Source organism: Trachurus japonicus, chromosome 8 (genome assembly GCF_045865225.1).
Source record: "Trachurus japonicus isolate A0001 chromosome 8, Traja_1.0".
Classification (NCBI taxonomy): domain Eukaryota; kingdom Metazoa; phylum Chordata; class Actinopteri; order Carangiformes; family Carangidae; genus Trachurus; species Trachurus japonicus.
The window spans coordinates 3644039-3661770 of NC_140914.1; the positions used below are offsets into that span (position 1 = coordinate 3644039).

The following is a 17732-nucleotide window of genomic DNA, read 5'->3' on the forward strand; positions in this document are numbered from 1 at the left end:
GGTTCTTCCTTGTCGTTGCATGATGCAATATGTTGTTATACTTCTTTATAGCTATACTCCCTCTGCCTGTTTTCTAACTCCAAGTGTTGAAGTGAGACATGACGAGGCGTTCAGGTGCAGCTCCTGTTTACAGTGTTATATTGTTCCTCTCTTTTGCACGACTGACTGTACGAATGTGGCTTTCTATACGACCCTGTTCAACCGTTGTTTACACTGATCTCGTGCTTTACAGTCCTTCTTACATTTCTATCAGCTGTTTTATGTACGATGCAACAGTAAATTTGGATTTCAACACTGTGAAGTGAGTTTGTGTTTGTGTGCTCTACTGTATATATTCTGTGGTGGGTCAACACTGCCCCCTGCAGCCACACTGCAGCTGCTGCAACTGCAACAACTAGAAACACAGAGCTCCCACACCATCAGCTCAGTGTGTAGTGATGACGTTCCCTCTTGAATACACAATGTGAGGTCACTTTGAAGTCGACCTTTGACACAAACTGTCAGATTCAGTTTAGACTCAGTTCATCTTTGAGTGTTTGTGCCAAAGTGGACGGAGCTCAGTCGAGGTGTCATGGCTGCACAGAGACGTCAAAATAAAACTAACCCTGTAAATTTAGGTGAAAGTTAAAGAGGAACTCTTTAGGATTTCCACCTTAAAGGAATAGTTCACCAAAAAATGAAATTCCCCCTCATGCTGATGAATTTTTATTCCTCAAAGGTCATCTGGAGACCCGGGAGGCCGGTTCCTAGTCCAACCAAAACTTTACATGAGAGTAATAATAGGGCCCGACACAAAAACGTCCATAAAACTACACAACAACCATTTAATATTCCTCCACACTGCTCGTCCACTGCAATCCAAGTGTCCTGAAGGGAGATAGTCCAGAGTTTACCCGAAACAACGTCATTGAGGCAAGTCCGGTCTGTGTGCGTCGCCTGAACGCGAGAGCGCGTCCCAGGCAAATTCAATCCAGGACTGTTTAGGACGGTGTTTTTCAACCTTGGGGTCGGGACCCCACGTGGGGTCGCCTGAAATGTCAAGTAATTGATAAAAGAAAATTACTGATAAAAATATTTTTTTAACTAGCCTAATTATTATCCTTTTTTAAAATTATGATTAAAAACACCACACACAATCTTAAAGGGACAACGAGGAGTTTCTATTCGGTTATAAAAAAGTATCACGTTAATGTGGATGAATCTCCGCTACCCACACTTGTTAATGGGCCCATTTTCGATAAATATATCGTTTTGTCTCTATCGTTATTTTGTTATTATTAGTGGTGGCGGAAGTGCTGGTCGAGCCGACCAGCGTTTCCTTCGTTGCGAATCATGAGAATAACGCAGCCGCATCGCCGTTTAGGGTCGGAACTACGGTGGTATGTGAACCTCTTTGAACCTCTGACTTTAATTATTGATGAATGAAAACATGAGTCCGTCTTGCGCCCGGTCAAAGAAATGTACGGTGCGCGCAGAGGCTCATAAATGTAGTGAGAAAACACTTCGCTTTTCCAAAACTCCTCGTTGTCCCTTTAAACAACTGTACTCTATACTTAGCTGGCGCATTTTGATTGACGGCCGTGATCACGTGACTGCATGTAATCGGGGGTCACCAGAAATTTTGGGTCACAAGTTGGGTCACAAGCCAAAAAAGGTTGGGAATCACTGGTTTAGGTAGGTAGGCTAGTTAGGAGGTAGTTTCCAGTAAACTCTGGACTATCTCCCTTCAGGACACTTGGATTGCTGTGGACGAGCAGTGTGGAGGAATATTAAATGGTTGTTGTGTAGTTTTATGGACGTTTTTGTGTCGGGCCCTATTACTCTCATATAAAGTTTTGGTTGGACTAGGAACCGGCCTCCCGGGTCTCCAGATGACCTTTGAGGAATAAAAAACTACTCCAGAGTATTCATCAGCATGAGGGGGAGGCACTAATGACTGGATTTCATTTTTTGGTGAACTATAACTATAAGACTACACAGATATCACCATGGTAACATGGTAGATGATAAATAACCTTATCCACCGCTCCATGGATTCATTTCTCACCGGCTTCGTTGTTGGAAACAGATGATGCACATGGAGGAGAGGAGGGTTAAAAAGCTCCTCACAGCTGCTGAGTGTTTTTCCTGAGTGAGTTTAGGAAGGAAGGGGAAGGGAGGGAGGGAAAGGAGAGAAAAAGGATTGTGGAAAGAAGGAAGAGAAAAAGGAAGGAAAGAAAGATGGAGGGAGGGTTAATTGGATCAAAAGAGGAAGGAAGAAGAAGTAAGGACGAAGGGAAGGAAGGAAGGAAGGAAGGAAGGGATGGAAAAAGGATTGTGGAAAGAAGGAAGAGAAAAAGGAAGGAAAAAAAGAAAGATGGAGGGTTAATTGGATCAAAAGAGGAAGGAAGAAGAAGTAAGGACGAAGGGAAGGAAGGAAGGAAGGGAAAAAGGATTGTGGAAAGAAGGAAGGGAAAAGGAAGGAAAGAAAGATGGAGGGTTAATTGGATCAAAAGAGGAAGGAAGGGATGGAAAAAGGATTGTGGAAAGAAGGAAGAGAAAAGGAAGGAAAGAAAGATGGAGGGAGGGAACAGATTCGTTCTAGGAAGGAAGAAGGAAGGAAGAAGGGAGGAAAGAAGGAAGGGAAAAAGGAAGGCACATGGAGGAGAGGAGGGTTTAAAAGCTCCTCACAGCTGCTGAGTGAGTGTTTTTCCTGAGTGAACATGTGAGTTTAGAGCCAACGTGCTGAATGACTCACTCTGGAAACATCGACAGTTTGACTGAACATTTATTTTGGCTAAAAATCTGAGATTTTTCACATGAAAACAAAAAAACTGACGACACAGAACAGCCTCGTTTCACAGGCCTCAGAGTCCATGTCCATGTTTCCCATCATGCTTTGCAATCCCTGCCCCCTGAAACGAAATGTCTGCAGGAAGTGAGGTCGTCTAACACTGATTGAATCTACGAGAGGAAAATAAATAAATAATCATCATATATTACTGTGTTCAGTGGCGCGGCAGCAGAAGCAGGAGAGTCTCTTCTTCTCACAGAAACAGTTTCCAGCTGCTCACATCTGTCACCTGGACAGGAAGTGGTCGTCGACTCGTCTGCTGCCATGACGCCACGTCTCCAGACGCTGCTGGACCGTCGATGCTCGGAGAGAAACCAGCTGCAGGTCCAGAGCCTCCATCCCGGCCAGACAGACGTCAACTCATCGCTCTTTCACTTCCTGCTCTGAGTTGTGTGATGAACCTTTAATTCAGGCCGGAGGACGAAGCTGCGTCGTGTTGGTGCTCAAAGAGTCAATGTCCACATGAATAAATAGATAAATTAATAATAATATGAAGGCCTGGATGATGTCGGTCAGTGCAACGGTGCAGCTGCCAGTAAAGCAAAGCTCCATTCAGAAAAACATTAAAGGGATAGTAGCATTTTTTTAAAAAGTGTGGTTGTATGATCTACAAATAGCCCCTAAGTACTTTAATTGCAGTAGAAGACTCTCTGCACTCCTCCCGTTAGCAACGCCAGCCCATAATAGCCCTGCCCAGAGATTTACAACATACAGTGTTGTGAATGGACCCAAAGAAACGGCCTATTTTCGCGGCCTAAAAGAGGTTTTACCTGAAAAAAAAATACACAGTTCCATTGTTCACTATAATATAATTTTTTCCAGCCCTTCAAAGTGCAGGAAAAACACAGTTTTTATTTGGACCTAACCAACTGCTGATCGGCGGGCGCTAACCCTGGGCGGAGGGATACGTGAGTTGGTTAGGTCCAAATAAAAACTGTGTTTTTCCTGCACTTTGAGGGGCTGGAAAAATTATATTATAGCGAACAATGGAACTGTGTATTTTTTTTCAGGTAAAACCTCTTTTAGGCCGTGAAAATAGGCCGTTTCTTTGGGTCTGTTCACAACACTGTATGTTGTAAATCTCTGGGCAGGGCTATTATGGGCTGGCGTTGCTAACGGGAGGAGTGTAGAGAGTCTTCTACTGCAATTAAAGTACTTAGGGGCTATTTGTAGATCATACAACCCCACTTTAAAAAAAATGCTACTATCCCTTTAAGTCAAAGTCACCGGACTCCTAAGGGGGGGCATCAGGACACACTGGAGTAAATCCATGGTGACAACATGAGAATGAAGTGGTGAAGGACAGTCAGTGCAGTTTGTCTAACAACAGAACAGAATCCGTTTCTTCAGTCTGGTCAGAATCCTGAGGCTGTTGATGATGACGATGATAATGATGAAGTTTCCTGGTAAAACCTGTGCTATAGTACAACTTCTTCATGTTAAAGGGATAGTCCACCCAAAATTGAAATTTCACTCATTATCTCCTCCCCCTCATGTGGACTAAGGGCTGGGAGAAGTTTCAGAGTCCTCCGTGGCTTCTCTGAGTTACAGGGGGTCTCGGCGTAGCAGTGCATGTCCATATGACGGTTGCAAATGGATACCAACTGTCTTCGTAACAAAAAGACACACCAAAAAACATCCAAATACCTCCATGCTGCTCGTATGTAATGTCCGTCTTGTATTGAAGCCCCAACATGAGAAATTGTCCAAATTTGACGAACCGGGAAGAGAAGCTTCCGCTACAAAACAAGCTTGAAATATAGACTTCTTTAATTTTTTTCGGAACAATTTCTCATGTCGGGGCTTCAATACAAGACGGACATTACAGACGAGCAGCATGGAGGTATTTGGATGTTTTTTGGTGTGTCTTTTTGGATGAAGAAAAGTGAGCTCCGTTCTCAACCGTCATATGGACATGCAGTGCTGCACGGAGCCCCGCTGTAACTCAGAGAAGGCACGGAGGACTCTGAAACTTCTCCCACACTGCAAAAACTCTAAATATTTGTCTTCTTTCTTGTCAAAATGTCTCATTTCTAGTCAAACTGTTCTCTTTCCACTTAAAATAAGACTCATCACCTAAAAATTAACTTGTTTTTAGATCATTTTCACTTGTTTCAAACTAATTTTCAATTGAAATAAGTAGAAAAATCTGCCAGTGAAAGCAGGTTTTTTGTGCTTGAAATAAGAAAGAAAAACTTGCTCCACTATCAGATTTTTCTACTTATTTCAAGTGAAAATCTGCTTGAAAGAAGTAAAAAGTGTCTAAAAACAAGCTGCTTTTTATGTGATGAGTCTAATTTTAAGTAGAATTAGATTAGTTTTGACTAGAAATAAGACAAATATACTTGGTAAGATATTTGAGTTTTAGTCGACATGAGGGTGAGTAGATAACGAGTGAAATTTGAATTTTGGGTGGACTATCCCTTTAAAGCTTCTGAGTCTAAAACAACACAGAACCTAAAGTACTTTACGACTTTACTCTTGAGCCGTTGTATTTGTCAGAGTCTCCGTCAACAAACCGCTGATGTGTCGCTGCCTAAACTGAACCAATCACGAGTCAAGTTCACAGCAAGTCACTACACACCGAATCCTTCACTTTGTCAACTATCGTCTCAATTAACTGATGAATTCATTAGTTGGTAACGTGTTTCCAAAAGGCCTAAAGTTTATCAGTTTATCGTCAAATACAACAAAGAAAAGCAGCGGCTAAGGATTTTGGCATTTTTACACAAAAACACACACGGACTGATCAACCAGCTGCTTCCTCTCTGCTCTGGTTGAAATGTCTCTAAGGAACCGTTTTCTATTCTACCCCGGCTACGTGGCGTTAGTTACCCTCCTGCTGTCCACATGGGTCAGGGAAGGAAGGAAGGAAGGAAGGAAGGAAGGAAGGAAGGAAGGAAGGAAGGAAGGAAGGAAGGCAGGAAGGAAGGAAGGAAGGACAAAGGGAAATATGGGAGGAAAGAAGGAAGGGAAAAAGGAAGGAAAGATAGATGGAGGGATAGAACAGATTGGGTCAAAAAGGAAGGAAGAAGGAAGGAAAGGAGGGAAAAAGGATTGTGGAAAGAAGGAAGGAAAGAAAGATGGAGGGAGGGAGGGAACAGATTCGTTCTAGGAAGAAAGAAGGGAGAAAAGAAGGAAGGGAAAAAGGAAGGAAAGAAAACTGGAGGGTCTGTCACTACCAGATTTGCATCGCTACCCGATTTGTGACAATACTGGTCTGACAGCTGTCTACGGCAACTCCACTTGGACAAATTTCATTTGGGCGCTGCCCGATTTGCGTACAAGCGGAAGTCTGCTTAAAGGGATAGTTCAACATTTTGGCAAATTGGCCCATTGCCATAATCCCTATAGTCATAGCAGTAGGTTCGTTACCTTTATTTGTCGGTGTAAGCTATTTTTAGAACGGAGGAGCGTAGCGGCGAACTGCTCAGAGCTACGCTACGGAGGCTAAAGGAATTTCTTGGTTTCCCTCATCAAACTCATCAAATACAAAATCCCAAAACTCCAAAACGCTTTCATGGACAAGTTGTGACCTGCACAACCACCATGCTATGAGATAATAATGGAACGATACGAAACTGAGCCGTTTTCGAGGTAAATACAGGGTAAATACAGAGACTGCTTGCTGAAAAACTGTCCCTGAACGCAACACGCATCAGCGGTTTTGCATGAATTTCCCTCTAAAACAACTCTGTGTGGTAACGTTGTGTTATTATCTCATAGCATGGTGAATGTGCAGTTCACAACTTGTCCACGGCAGCCTTTTGGAGTTGTTGGATTGTGTATTTGATGAGTTTGATGAGGAAAACCAAGAAATTCCCTTAGCCTCCATAGCATAGCCCTGAGCAGCTCACAGCTCTGCTCCACCGTTCTAAAAATAGCTTGCACCGACAATTAAAGGTAACGAACCTACTGCTATGACTATAGCGATTATGGCAATGGGCCAATTTGCCAAAATGTTGAACTATCCCTTTAAAGTTCTGTACATTTAAAATACGGTACTGTGAAAATGATTTTAAAAAGTAGTTGTGATTGTTTGTGGTTGTCATGGTGATGAGGCCAGCGAGAAAAGACGAGAGTAAACACTAAAAGTCTCCGCCTCTGTTCCTGTTTTCTGAGCATAAAGATCCAAACCACCACAACCAACCCTCAGTTTACATCACTAATAAAGTTATTTTTTTTTTTTAATAAAAAGATAAACCGTCTCCGGCGACGCACATAGAGCAGTGATCCTAAGTCAATTCAACTAAGTTTGTCCAAGTGGAGTTGCCGTACGTAGCTGTCACAAATCGGGCAGCGATGCAAATCGGGTAGTGACAGGGTCAATTGGATCAAAAGTGGAAGGAAGAAGAAGTAAGGACGAAGGGAAGGAAGGAAGAAAAAAAAGGATGGGGAAACGGATTGTGGAAAGAAGGAAGGGAAAAAAGAAGGAAAGAAAGATGGAGGGAGGGAACAGATTTGTTCTAGGAAGGAAGAAGGAAGGAAGGAAGGAAGGAAGGGAGGGAAAAAGGATTGTGGAAAGAAGGAAGAGAGAAAGGAAGAAAAGAAAGATGGAGAGAGGGAACAGATTTGTTCTAGGAAGGAAGAAGGAAGGAAGGGAGGGGGAAAGGATTGTGGAAAGAAGGAAGGGAAAAAGGAAGGAAAGAAAGATGGAGGGTCAATTGGATCAAAAGAGGAAGGAAGAAGAAGTAAGGACGAAGGGAAGGAAGGGAAAAAGGATTGTGGAAAGGAAGAGAGAAAGGAAAGAAAGAAGGACAAAGGGAAATATGGGAGGAAAGAAGGAAGGGGAAAAGGAAGGAAAGATAGATGGAGGGAGGGAACAGATTGGGTCAAAAATGAAGGAAGGAAGGGAGGGAGGGAGGGAGGGAGGGAGGGAAAAAGGAAGGAAAGAAAGATGGAGGGTCAATTGGATCAAAAGAGGAAGGAAGAAAAAGTAAGGACGAAGGGAAGGAAGAGAGAAAGGAAAGAAAGCAGGAAGGATGGAGGAAGGGAACAGAAGGACAACAGGAGGGTTTTAACCAGGAAGCCCTGTAGTCGGTGTGACTCCGCCCCCCTCCCCCTCCCGGCGACCAATCAGATCAGGCGTTGGCCACGAAGCACATGTCCTTCTTGAGGTGGATCTGCAGGCCGCTGGACGTGGTGAAGGTCTTGGAGCACTGCAGGCAGCGGTACGGCTTCTCCCCCGAGTGCGTGCGCTTGTGCTTCTTCATGGTGTCCCCGTCGCTGAAGGTGCGGCAGCAGTAGGGGCAGCTGTACGGCCGCTCGCCCGTGTGGATCCTCAGGTGGCGCCGCAGGTTGCCCCGCTGGCTGAAGCTCTTGGAGCAGAAGGTGCAGCGGTGCGGCCGCTCGCCCGTGTGCGTGCGCAGGTGGCGCCGCAGGTCCGCCGACTGGGCGAACGACTTGCAGCACCACTCGCAGCCGTAGGTCTTCCTCTTCTGCTCCAGGTGCAGGCGCAGGCTGCCGGCCTGGCTGAAGGCCTCGCCGCACCGCGGGCAGCGGTGCACCGGCTCGGGGGGGAACCCGCCAACCGTCACGTCGTCGCCGGAGACCGCCAGCTTCTCCTGTCAGTAGGGACGTCACGATTAGAAATTTTCTTGGTACGATTATTGTCAGAGAAATACTCACGATACTACGATTATCACGATTATTATGCATTCATTAATTTCACAACATTATGAATGTGTAAAATCAAATATAGTCAAAATATAACTACATTACTCATTGTTTACACAAAATACTTCAAGTATCTATTAAAGGGATACGCCAACATTTTTTTTTTCCGTGTCTTGCCTCACTCCCGAGTCCATGACCAGCAGATAGACACCATCCTTTCGACTGTGCGTGCAGTAACAAAGGAGATAGAGCCGTATCGCCCGTAATTAGCTTAGCTCAAACGCTGGAAGTGTATGGGTAGTGTTAGCCTGCCTCCACCTAAAGTCGCTAAGTAGCTTAGCTCAAACACTGGAAGTGTAGAGGTAGTGTTAGCCTGCCTCCTAGCTAAAGTCGCTAATTAGCTTAGCTCAAACGCTGGAAGTGTATAGGTAGTGTTAGCCTGCCTCCACCTAAAGTCGCTAATTAGCTTAGCTCAAACACTGGAAGTGTATAGGTAGTGTTAGCCTGCCTCCTACCTAAAGTCGCTAATTAGCTTAGCTCAAACACTGGAAGTGTATAGGTAGTGTTAGCCTGCCTCCTACCTAAAGTCGCTAATTAGCTTAGCTCAAACACTGGAAGTGTATAGGTAGTGTTAGCCTGCCTCCTACCCGAGCCGAAATCAGCAGTCAGAAGCTGATTTCATTTTAGCTCTAAACTCTGTAAATATATCACTTTGTCAACATTTCAAACATTTTTAGGCGAGAAAGTAGCCGTTTAGATCAGCAGTGTGTCGTTAATTTGTCTAAATACCAGCTGTTTACAATTTTGTTCGGACGCGTTTAGACCAATGCCTTTTTCGGTTACTTTCACAAAATAAAACACCTGTTGCCCTTTACATACAGAAAACCATGACGATAGAATTTGTGCTTTTACTTTGAAATAGGAAGCTAACCTACCCTCGATGTAGCTAGCTTGAACCAAAATAAAGCGTCTTTGCTTGAACCCTCCGTTTTGACCGATCTCGTCCCGTTAGCGGCATTTGACCGCTCAAGATGCCTTACCGGAGAGTTTTGTCAGCTCTGAGACGAAGATCGGCCCGCCGGTTTCCGTTTTTGCTGAAGAGTTTCTCTGATGACCTTAGGTGGAGGCAGGCTAACACTACCAATACACTTCCAGTGTTTGAGCTAAGCTAATTAGCGACTTTAGGTGGAGGCAGGCTAACACTACCCATACACTTCCAGCGTTTGAGCTAAGCTAATTAGCGACTTTAGGTGGAGGCAGGCTAACTCTACCTATACACTTCCAGTGTTTGAGCTAAGCTAATTAGCGACTTTAGGTAGGAGGCAGGCTAACACTACCTACACTTCCAGTGTTTGAGCTAAGCTAATTAGCGACTTTAGGTAGGAGGCAGGCTAACACTACCTATACACTTCCAGTGTTTGAGCTAAGCTAATTAGCGACTTTAGGTAGGAGGCAGGCTAACACTACCTATACACTTCCAGCGTTTGAGCTACAGCACAGTCGAAAGGATGGTGTCTATCTGCTGGTCATGGACTCGGGAGTGAGGCAAGACATGAAAAAAAATGTTGCCGTATCCCTTTAATATATGGCCAACTCTTAATCCCCAGGGGAAATGTTTGAAATATTCAGGTCATAAATTGTCATCTATACCAAATGTTTGCGTTTATTTTAATCATTTTTTGTTTTGTTTTTTTATTTTTAAATTAAAAATGACAGGCTAACATTTAAATTCCTACCAATTCAATGTTACGTTTGTGAAAGTAACGGTATTTAGGAATCTTTACGATTAAATAATTGTGGCGTTTAAATACCACGATGAATTGTGAAAACCAGTAACCGTGACATCCCTACCTGAGAGGACGCCGATGAGGTCCGATGAGCGTCTGTCTGTCGCTCCGCTCGCACCACCACCACCGTCCTCTCGCCGTCCGTGCTCCTGAAGCTCGACTCCTCCGCTGCGCCGATGTGAGCGTGTGCGTGTGCGTGTGGCGTCTGCGCCGTCGCGGTCACGGTCGTCGTAGCGTCCGTGTGACCTTCAGCAGTCGTGGTCACTTTGAAGTCCTCTGGTTCGGTTTTGATCACAGCAGCGGGGACCCGGGGGGGCTCGTCGTCTCGGAGCGCCGGGACCTCCACGTGGAGCGCGGGGGCGTTGAGGGAGGAGCGGGCGGGGAGCGGCGAGGCCCGGTGGATGTTGATGACAACGTCCGGCTGCGGTTCGGGCTTCAGCGCCGGCTCCCATGAGGCCTCGGCCGGCGGCCCGGGAGGAGGAGGAGGAGCAGGACTCTGGTTCTGCACCGACAGCAGCTGCACCGACACCACCTGCTCATGAGTCTGGTTGGTGGCCTTGGTGGTATTGGTGCCGTTGGGCGCCGGTTGCCGTGGCAGCGGCGGCTTCAAGGTGGAGTCTGGCTCCTCGGAGTCGGGCCTCGGCTCCGGGTCACTGGACCTCTGCTCCGGGACGGAGAAACCAAGACTGGACCTGGTGGACCCTGGAAAACAGAGTGGAAAGTTATGGTTAATTCACCGCATGTAGCACCGCTCAAACATGTTGTTAATGAAGAGACCAGCTCATCATCTGAAAGAGTCCTTCTACCAACAGCCAGGGGGTTAAACGGACAACGGGGAGTTTAGGAAAAGCAAAGTGTTTCCACACTACATTTATGAGCCTCTGCACTGTGAAATTCTTTGACCGGCGCAAGACAGACTCATGTTTTCATTCATCAAGAATTAAAGTCAGAGGTTGGAAGACGATCACATACCGTCGTAGTTCCCACCATAAACGGAGATTCGGCGGCGTTATTCTCATGACTCGCCACGAAACCGAAAGTAAAGAAACGCTGGTCGGCTCGCCCAGCATTTCCACCACCACTAATAGGCTAATAACAAAATAACCATAGAGACAAAATGATATATTTATCGAAAATGGGCCCATTAACAAGTGGTAACGTAGATTCATCCACATTAATATGAGACTTTTTTATTGTTGCGGAATTTTTCATTCTGCCAATGGACTCCTCGTTGTCCCTTTAAGTTTAAATTATTCATTTATTAAACAGCTTCGGAGTAATTGTGATGGTTAAATGACTTTTCACAGGGAGAACAGAATCTCTCCAAAAGTCAACCTCACAAGATCAGTGTCTCCGACCCGATGTCCCAGATCTCGTCTCAGTGGCACCACAACGCGTAGCCGGAACCCGCAATCAAAACAGCAAAAAAGCGACTAAAGTTGCCTAGTTCCCCTTTAAATGAGCTGTTAAGATGCTGCCATCTTGCCGGTGCTCGACTCGCTAACTCCCAGCAAATACAAAACTGGGCAGAGAGGGGGAGCATGTGGAGCAGAGACTTTGGTGGTTTCGTGCTACACTCACCCACCTGTCTCTCAAAACATGGCTGCTGTTTAAATGCTCCAGGCTGTAATAAACATGTTTAGTTTCCAGCCTTGGAGTTCCACCACCACCACCACCACCACCACCAAGAACAGCAACAACACCACAAACTGTTATATATACAGTTATAACAGTAACAGCGCAACTGAAGCCTCCACTTTTTGTGTTGCTAGGCGACGCAACAGTAACGGCGGGAACAGCTGGTGACGTAAGGTGAAAAACGGTTCGGGCTTCTCCGTTGCTCGGCGACACAGCAACCAACGGAAACAGTCCCATGAAAACCCGTTAAATTAACTATTATGCTCATTTCAGGGGCTGTTAATGTGATTCTGGACCCCAGTTGGACCTCTTATCTGTGTCAAACTGTAGGAAACACCTCGGAATGAAAAGTAAGTGCGACTACAGAGTGTTTGTCTGTTGTTCAACCATGTTAGTTTGTGTTAGTTTTGTGTTGAATTGGAGATTAGCGCACCAGCTATTAGCGTTAGCATGTAGCACGCTAGCTGAACACAGGTGACTGTTGCTGTGTTCCTTTTATGTCGTTTTAGACAACAAACACACAGCATCAGACCTTTTAACTACAGCTTCAATGAGAAAACTGCTTCATGTTGTTGTTACGGACACTTTATCAGTAAATTACATCCAGAACTGAACCTAAGAACCTAATGTTGACTGTTAGCTACTTTTGTCTCACACTGAGTGACAACAACACTGTAAAATCATAAAATATTACTATAATGAGTCAGACGCCTGGAAAAAGTTGTTGTGATGAGCCAATCAAGCTAAAATAATACTGATACAATCAAATGTGAGTCACATCCTGTTGATTAGAAAAGAAACAGCTCACTTTATCCAGCAAGTGACCACATTTGGTAATGTGTTTTTCACAAGTAAAATAAGTTATCTAAGTTTAAGCTAAATAAGTAAGAATTGCATTTTTATTTTACACATTTTATGTATTTTTATTACTATATAATTTCATAATTTATATAAAAATATAAGAGTGAAAAACCATACCTATTTGGTAATTTCACTGAACTTGATTTGGTCTAGGGTTGAAAATGTGAATTTCCAAGTATTTAAATGAGCGCCCTATATAGCCAAACTGTGAATTTGGATGACAGACTGTGACTTTAGACTCAGAGAGGAGATGGATGGAGCTGAGTCCCTGCAGACACTTGAAACATTTTACTTAGACTAAATCTTTCAACAGAAACCAGTTCAAAGGTCTGAAGTTCCTCATCTTCAACACAAACTTGGCTTTAGTCCTGTGTTACTGTTGCCACGGTGTAGGCCTATGTGTGTGTATGTGTGTGTGTTACAGGACGAATAAAGGTTCGTTTGTGTGTGTGTCCGCTGCTTTTTCAACACAAACACACTAGTCTCTACGTCTGGAACAAACCACCTGTTTATTTCTGTCACCGGCCACAGACGGAGCTCTGATGCGATTGGTCCGCTCCGCTGAGCCGGTGAGGCTGTGTCTGTCTACTCTGGATAAAACACAATCTCATAAAAAAGAAGAAGATTTTTACTAATATTATTATTATTATAGTTATAGATTATTGTTTTTAATAATCAAAGCCTCTCTTGTCTGGACCCTGACTGTTGTTGTTGTGATCACTTCCTTAAAGTAAAACCATCAACGTCACTCCAGACTCCATCCAATAATCTGTCAATTTAACACCGAGTTGTTCAATATTAGATATAAAACTTATATTAACGAGCTACATGAACACACAGTCTTTATAAACGTGTTGTTATAATGTGTATCAACGAGGTGGAGATAAATTAGGCTACTAATACTACATTCTGTGACACTATTGTGACAAGAGATCAGAGAAGTTAAGTAAATCGACACACTAATAAGATCAATCAATTGGTCCATGATGGATCTGGACGTAGAAGAAGCGGAACTACCGGGAGAAACGCACACAAACCAGCTCCGTGTTTACATGTGCGTCTGTTTAACACAAGCCGAATAACAAACCGACACTTTGACCCACGTTTGTACCCGTACACGTTGTGTTTTTGTCAGTATTTAGCGTTAACTTCATTAATTAATGAATTAATTTCAATAATTGATGCTGAAAACAAGAAATATTTATTGTTATTATTATACATTAACTGAACAGGGGTGGATTATTATTGGATTATTGGTCGATATAAATTCACTTAACATGTCAATACAACATAAAATCATTAATGAAACCCAACCAACAAACATATTAAAGCTCCATACAGTATAAAGGTAGATGTTTGTATTAAAGCTCCATACAGTATAAAGGTAGATGTTTGTATTAAAGCTCCATACAGTATAAAGGTAGATGTTTGTGTTAAAGCTCCATACAGTATAAAGGTAGATGTTTGTGTTAAAGCTCCATACAGTATAAAGGTAGATGTTTGTGTTAAAGCTCCATACAGTATAAAGGTAGATGTTTGTGTTAAAGCTCCATACAGTATAAAGGTAGATGTTTGTGTTAAAGCTCCATACAGTATAAAGGTAGATGTTTGTGTTAAAGCTCCATACAGTATAAAGGTAGATGTTTGTGTTAAAGCTCCATACAGTATAAAGGTAGATGTTTGTGTTAAAGCTCCATACAGTATAAAGGTAGATGTTTGTATTCAGAAATTGAGCCTTTAAACCAGCCGTCAGGACGGAGAAGCGGAACTACCGGGAGAAACGCCCACGAACCAGCTCCGTGTTTACATGTGCGTCTGTTTAACACAAGCCGAATAACAAACCGACACTTTGACCCACGTTTAGACTGATATAATGTTGTGTTTTTATCAGTATTTAGCGTTAACTTACACTATAACCGCCCAGGGGTGGATTGGCCATAGGGAGTACCGGGAGTTTTCCCGGTGGGCCGGTCACTAATGGGCCGATAGGCGGCCGTTTTTTATTTATTTAACTTTTTTTTCGCCATGCCTGGCCTTGCCTATTGTAACTCTCCCGGCCCAGGGAGAGAGACATGCATCGGCTCAGCCCACAGTGCTCAGCTGCAGACACAGCAGAGAGGTGACGATTGGCCCAGTGGCTTGTCTACCTGGCCCAATGGCCCTATGAGAGGCTACAGAGGCCCAGGAGTCCCACCCACGCATGTTCTAGACCCCCCCCTCGTCCAATCACTTTTAATGATGAGGAGTCACGATGAGAGAGAGAGCGAGCGAGAGAAAAAAAACAAAAACACCAGCGCACGAAAACGGAAAAGAAAAGTAAAAAAAAAAAACGCAAAGGCAGCGCGGAAAAATGGAGGAAAGTAACAGAAAAAGAAAAGCTCTAACAGCACAGACTGCTAAAAGTACAACAATTACGCAGATGTTTGCTTGAGGGGCCGCCTGGCCTGGCCAGGGCGAGAAGCACCGATGCTGCAGCTTCAGCAGCAGGTCCTTCACGTGAGTCTGAAGCTCCCATTAACACTGCCCTTATGGTGCAGGAGGAGGCTGAAAAAATAAGTGTTGAGGAAGACTCTCCACCATGTGAAGGAGGTAGTGATACCGTGTTAAGCAGGTAGAATGGTGTGGATAAACATTCATTAAAATACTGTAAATGGTCCAGAATGGTTGCTATGAACTTTACTTGACATAATAAATAGCTATAGCTAATAACTCTGATGGTGTGGTGTGTTGCAGCTAAATCTAGTTATCTAAAGTATTGGAAAACAATAACTATATTCATATACTATCCTCATTAATTGATTAGTTGCTTTTATTAAAGTGCCCTCACTCAAATTTGGTCATGAAGGACATTGAGCTAACAACTTAACAAATACTTTCCCATTTTTTTTCAGTCAGTGTTTATGGTTTATTGTCCTTTCAACAGTTTAACATTATACAGTTAAAATTAATAAAACACAGATTAACTACTGTTACAGTAAAACATCATTCTGCATACATATTACTCATGATGCAGTACACAAATTACAAGTATTTCTTGTCATGCTTCATTGTCTATACATATTATGTTTAGCTGTACTGTCTTTCTAAGATAAAATTAGTGTTTGTCCATTTTTCAGATCATTGTACTATTGTTTTCCATACTTTAGCCAACTAGCCAAAGTTCTGATTGCATGCAGACACATTATGTGCATGTAATCTTGTCCAAACTTAACTTATTCCACACTATTCCTCTACTTTGTTGTATATTGTATATCGTTTAGTAGTGGTGTTATTAAGAGCTTGTGTGTTTGTATGTACATCAACAGTGCTAGTTGGCAAAATATCCGCGTGCAGATAGTGGGCCGGTCTGGACCAAAAAGTCCAGGGCCAAATTTTTGTCCCAGTCCACCCCTGTAACCGCCTGTATGTAACGCTGTGTTGTGTTGTGTTCTATATGAATGTGACTCTGAGCCTCTGCTGGTTTCATACTTGTCATAACGTACAGTTTTGTGCAGATTTAAAAAAAAGAAAAAAAAAGAAAAAAGGGGGTGCATATAAAGTGTAAAAACAACATCGAGCTGTGGAGGTAGAAGTTGTTGCTCCTGGGCAAAGCTCACCTCATTTCAAGATGTTATACTAACATCAGATAGCCTAATTGTCTGCTGGCTGCAGCTTCATATTAGTGCATGCACGAGAAAGAAGCACATTTTTCCTCTAAACTCCATACAGTATAAAGGTAGATGTTTGTGTTAAAGCTCCATACAGTATAAAGGTAGATGTTTGTGTTAAAGCTCCATACAGTATAAAGGTAGATGTTTGTGTTAAAGCTCCATACAGTATAAAGGTAGATGTTTGTGTTAAAGCTCCATACAGTATAAAGGTAGATGTTTGTGTTAAAGCTCCATACAGTATAAAGGTAGATGTTTGTGTTAAAGCTCCATACAGTATAAAGGTAAATGTTTGTATTCAGAAACTGAGCCTTAAAACCAGCCGTCAGGACGGAGAAGCGGAACTACCGGGAGAAACGCACACAAACCAGCTCCGTGTTTACATGTGCGTCTGTTTAACACAAGCCGAATAACAAACCGACACTTTGACCCACGTTTAGACTGATATAATGTTGTGTTTTTGTCAGTATTTAGCGTTATAACCTGCACTATAACCGCCTGTATTAACCGCTGTGTTGTGTTGTGTTGTGTGGTGCTCCAGCAGGTCGCGGCTAGCGGCTCGCAGCTGCAGCTCTGGCCCGTACTCAGCCACTCCGTCTCGGCCTCCAGCAGCAGGATGTCCCGCAGCTGCCGCCGCAGAGACTCGTTCTCCCGCTGGGTGCGCGCCGCCTCGTCCCGGTACTCGGTGACGGTGTCCTCCACCACGGCCAGCACCTCCTTCACCACGGCGGCCAGCCGCTCCGTCAGGTAGGCGTTCAGCAGCTGCAGCTTGGTCATCTTGTAGTTAGAGAGGAGGAGGAGGAGGAGGAGGAGGAAGAGACAGCTACAGCTGCTGCTGCTGCTGCTGCGGCTGCACCGGAAACACAACCACACAACAACAAACCACACCGGAAACATGTCGGCGCTCGGTGCTCCTTCACAATAAAAGCCGCTTTGCAAAAAATAAAAAAAAGTAAACAAATAGCGCATGTTTTACAAAACACGCCTCAATTTGTATTAAACAGAGTTTTTTTATTTGATTTTTTTTTATTTGATTTGATTTATTTGTCAGTAGTAAGGAAATACAAAACTGACGAGGATAACACAGAAAAGTCCAGAACTTATTTCCACTGTGGTCCTCTGAGACGATCCAGGTTAGGTAATAAAAACATTAACATCGGAAAAATTACTACTAAACAGTCATATACAGTATGTTAAAGGTACATTGTGTAACTTCTCCTGTTATCTATTCACGAAAATCGATTATTTGGTTCTTCAGTCTGTTTTTCATTAATCAGTAATCCCCCCATCAACAAAGTGAAGTGTTCCTTTCAGCTCTGAATGAGCCGTTCATATCATTCATATCTCCAT

The 17732-nt window shown here is 43.6% G+C and overlaps 2 protein-coding genes across 2 annotated transcripts in view; both read right to left on the reverse strand.

Moving 5' to 3' along the window:
* mvp (major vault protein) overlaps positions 1-17732 on the reverse strand; it is a 204868-nt gene that overhangs the window by 110070 nt on the left and 77066 nt on the right. The window lies entirely within an intron of this gene.
* On the reverse strand, positions 7868-17200 carry LOC146982358 (uncharacterized). The gene is made up of 3 exons (XM_085783360.1): positions 16967-17200; positions 10301-10938; positions 7868-8397 (listed from the first exon to the last, which is right to left on the reverse strand). Exons 1-3 carry the CDS (start codon positions 17157-17159, stop codon positions 7915-7917), a joined length of 1314 nt encoding a protein of 437 aa, XP_085639486.1. The 5' UTR covers positions 17160-17200; the 3' UTR covers positions 7868-7914.

What these genes read in the sequence shown, in the direction of transcription:
- LOC146982358 (XM_085783360.1), bottom strand. Translation starts at nt 17,159, where the DNA reads ATGACCAAGCTGCAGCTGCTGAACGCCTACCTGACGGAGCGGCTGGCC. An exon ending in GGCCGAGACGGAGTGGCTGA is followed by an intron (nt 10,939 to 16,966) that starts GTACGGGCCAGA and finishes TCTGTTTTCCAG; the next exon opens with GGTCCACCAGGTCCAGTCTT. An exon ending in CCTCATCGGCGTCCTCTCAG is followed by an intron (nt 8,398 to 10,300) that starts GTAGGGATGTCA and finishes CCCTACTGACAG; the next exon opens with GAGAAGCTGGCGGTCTCCGG.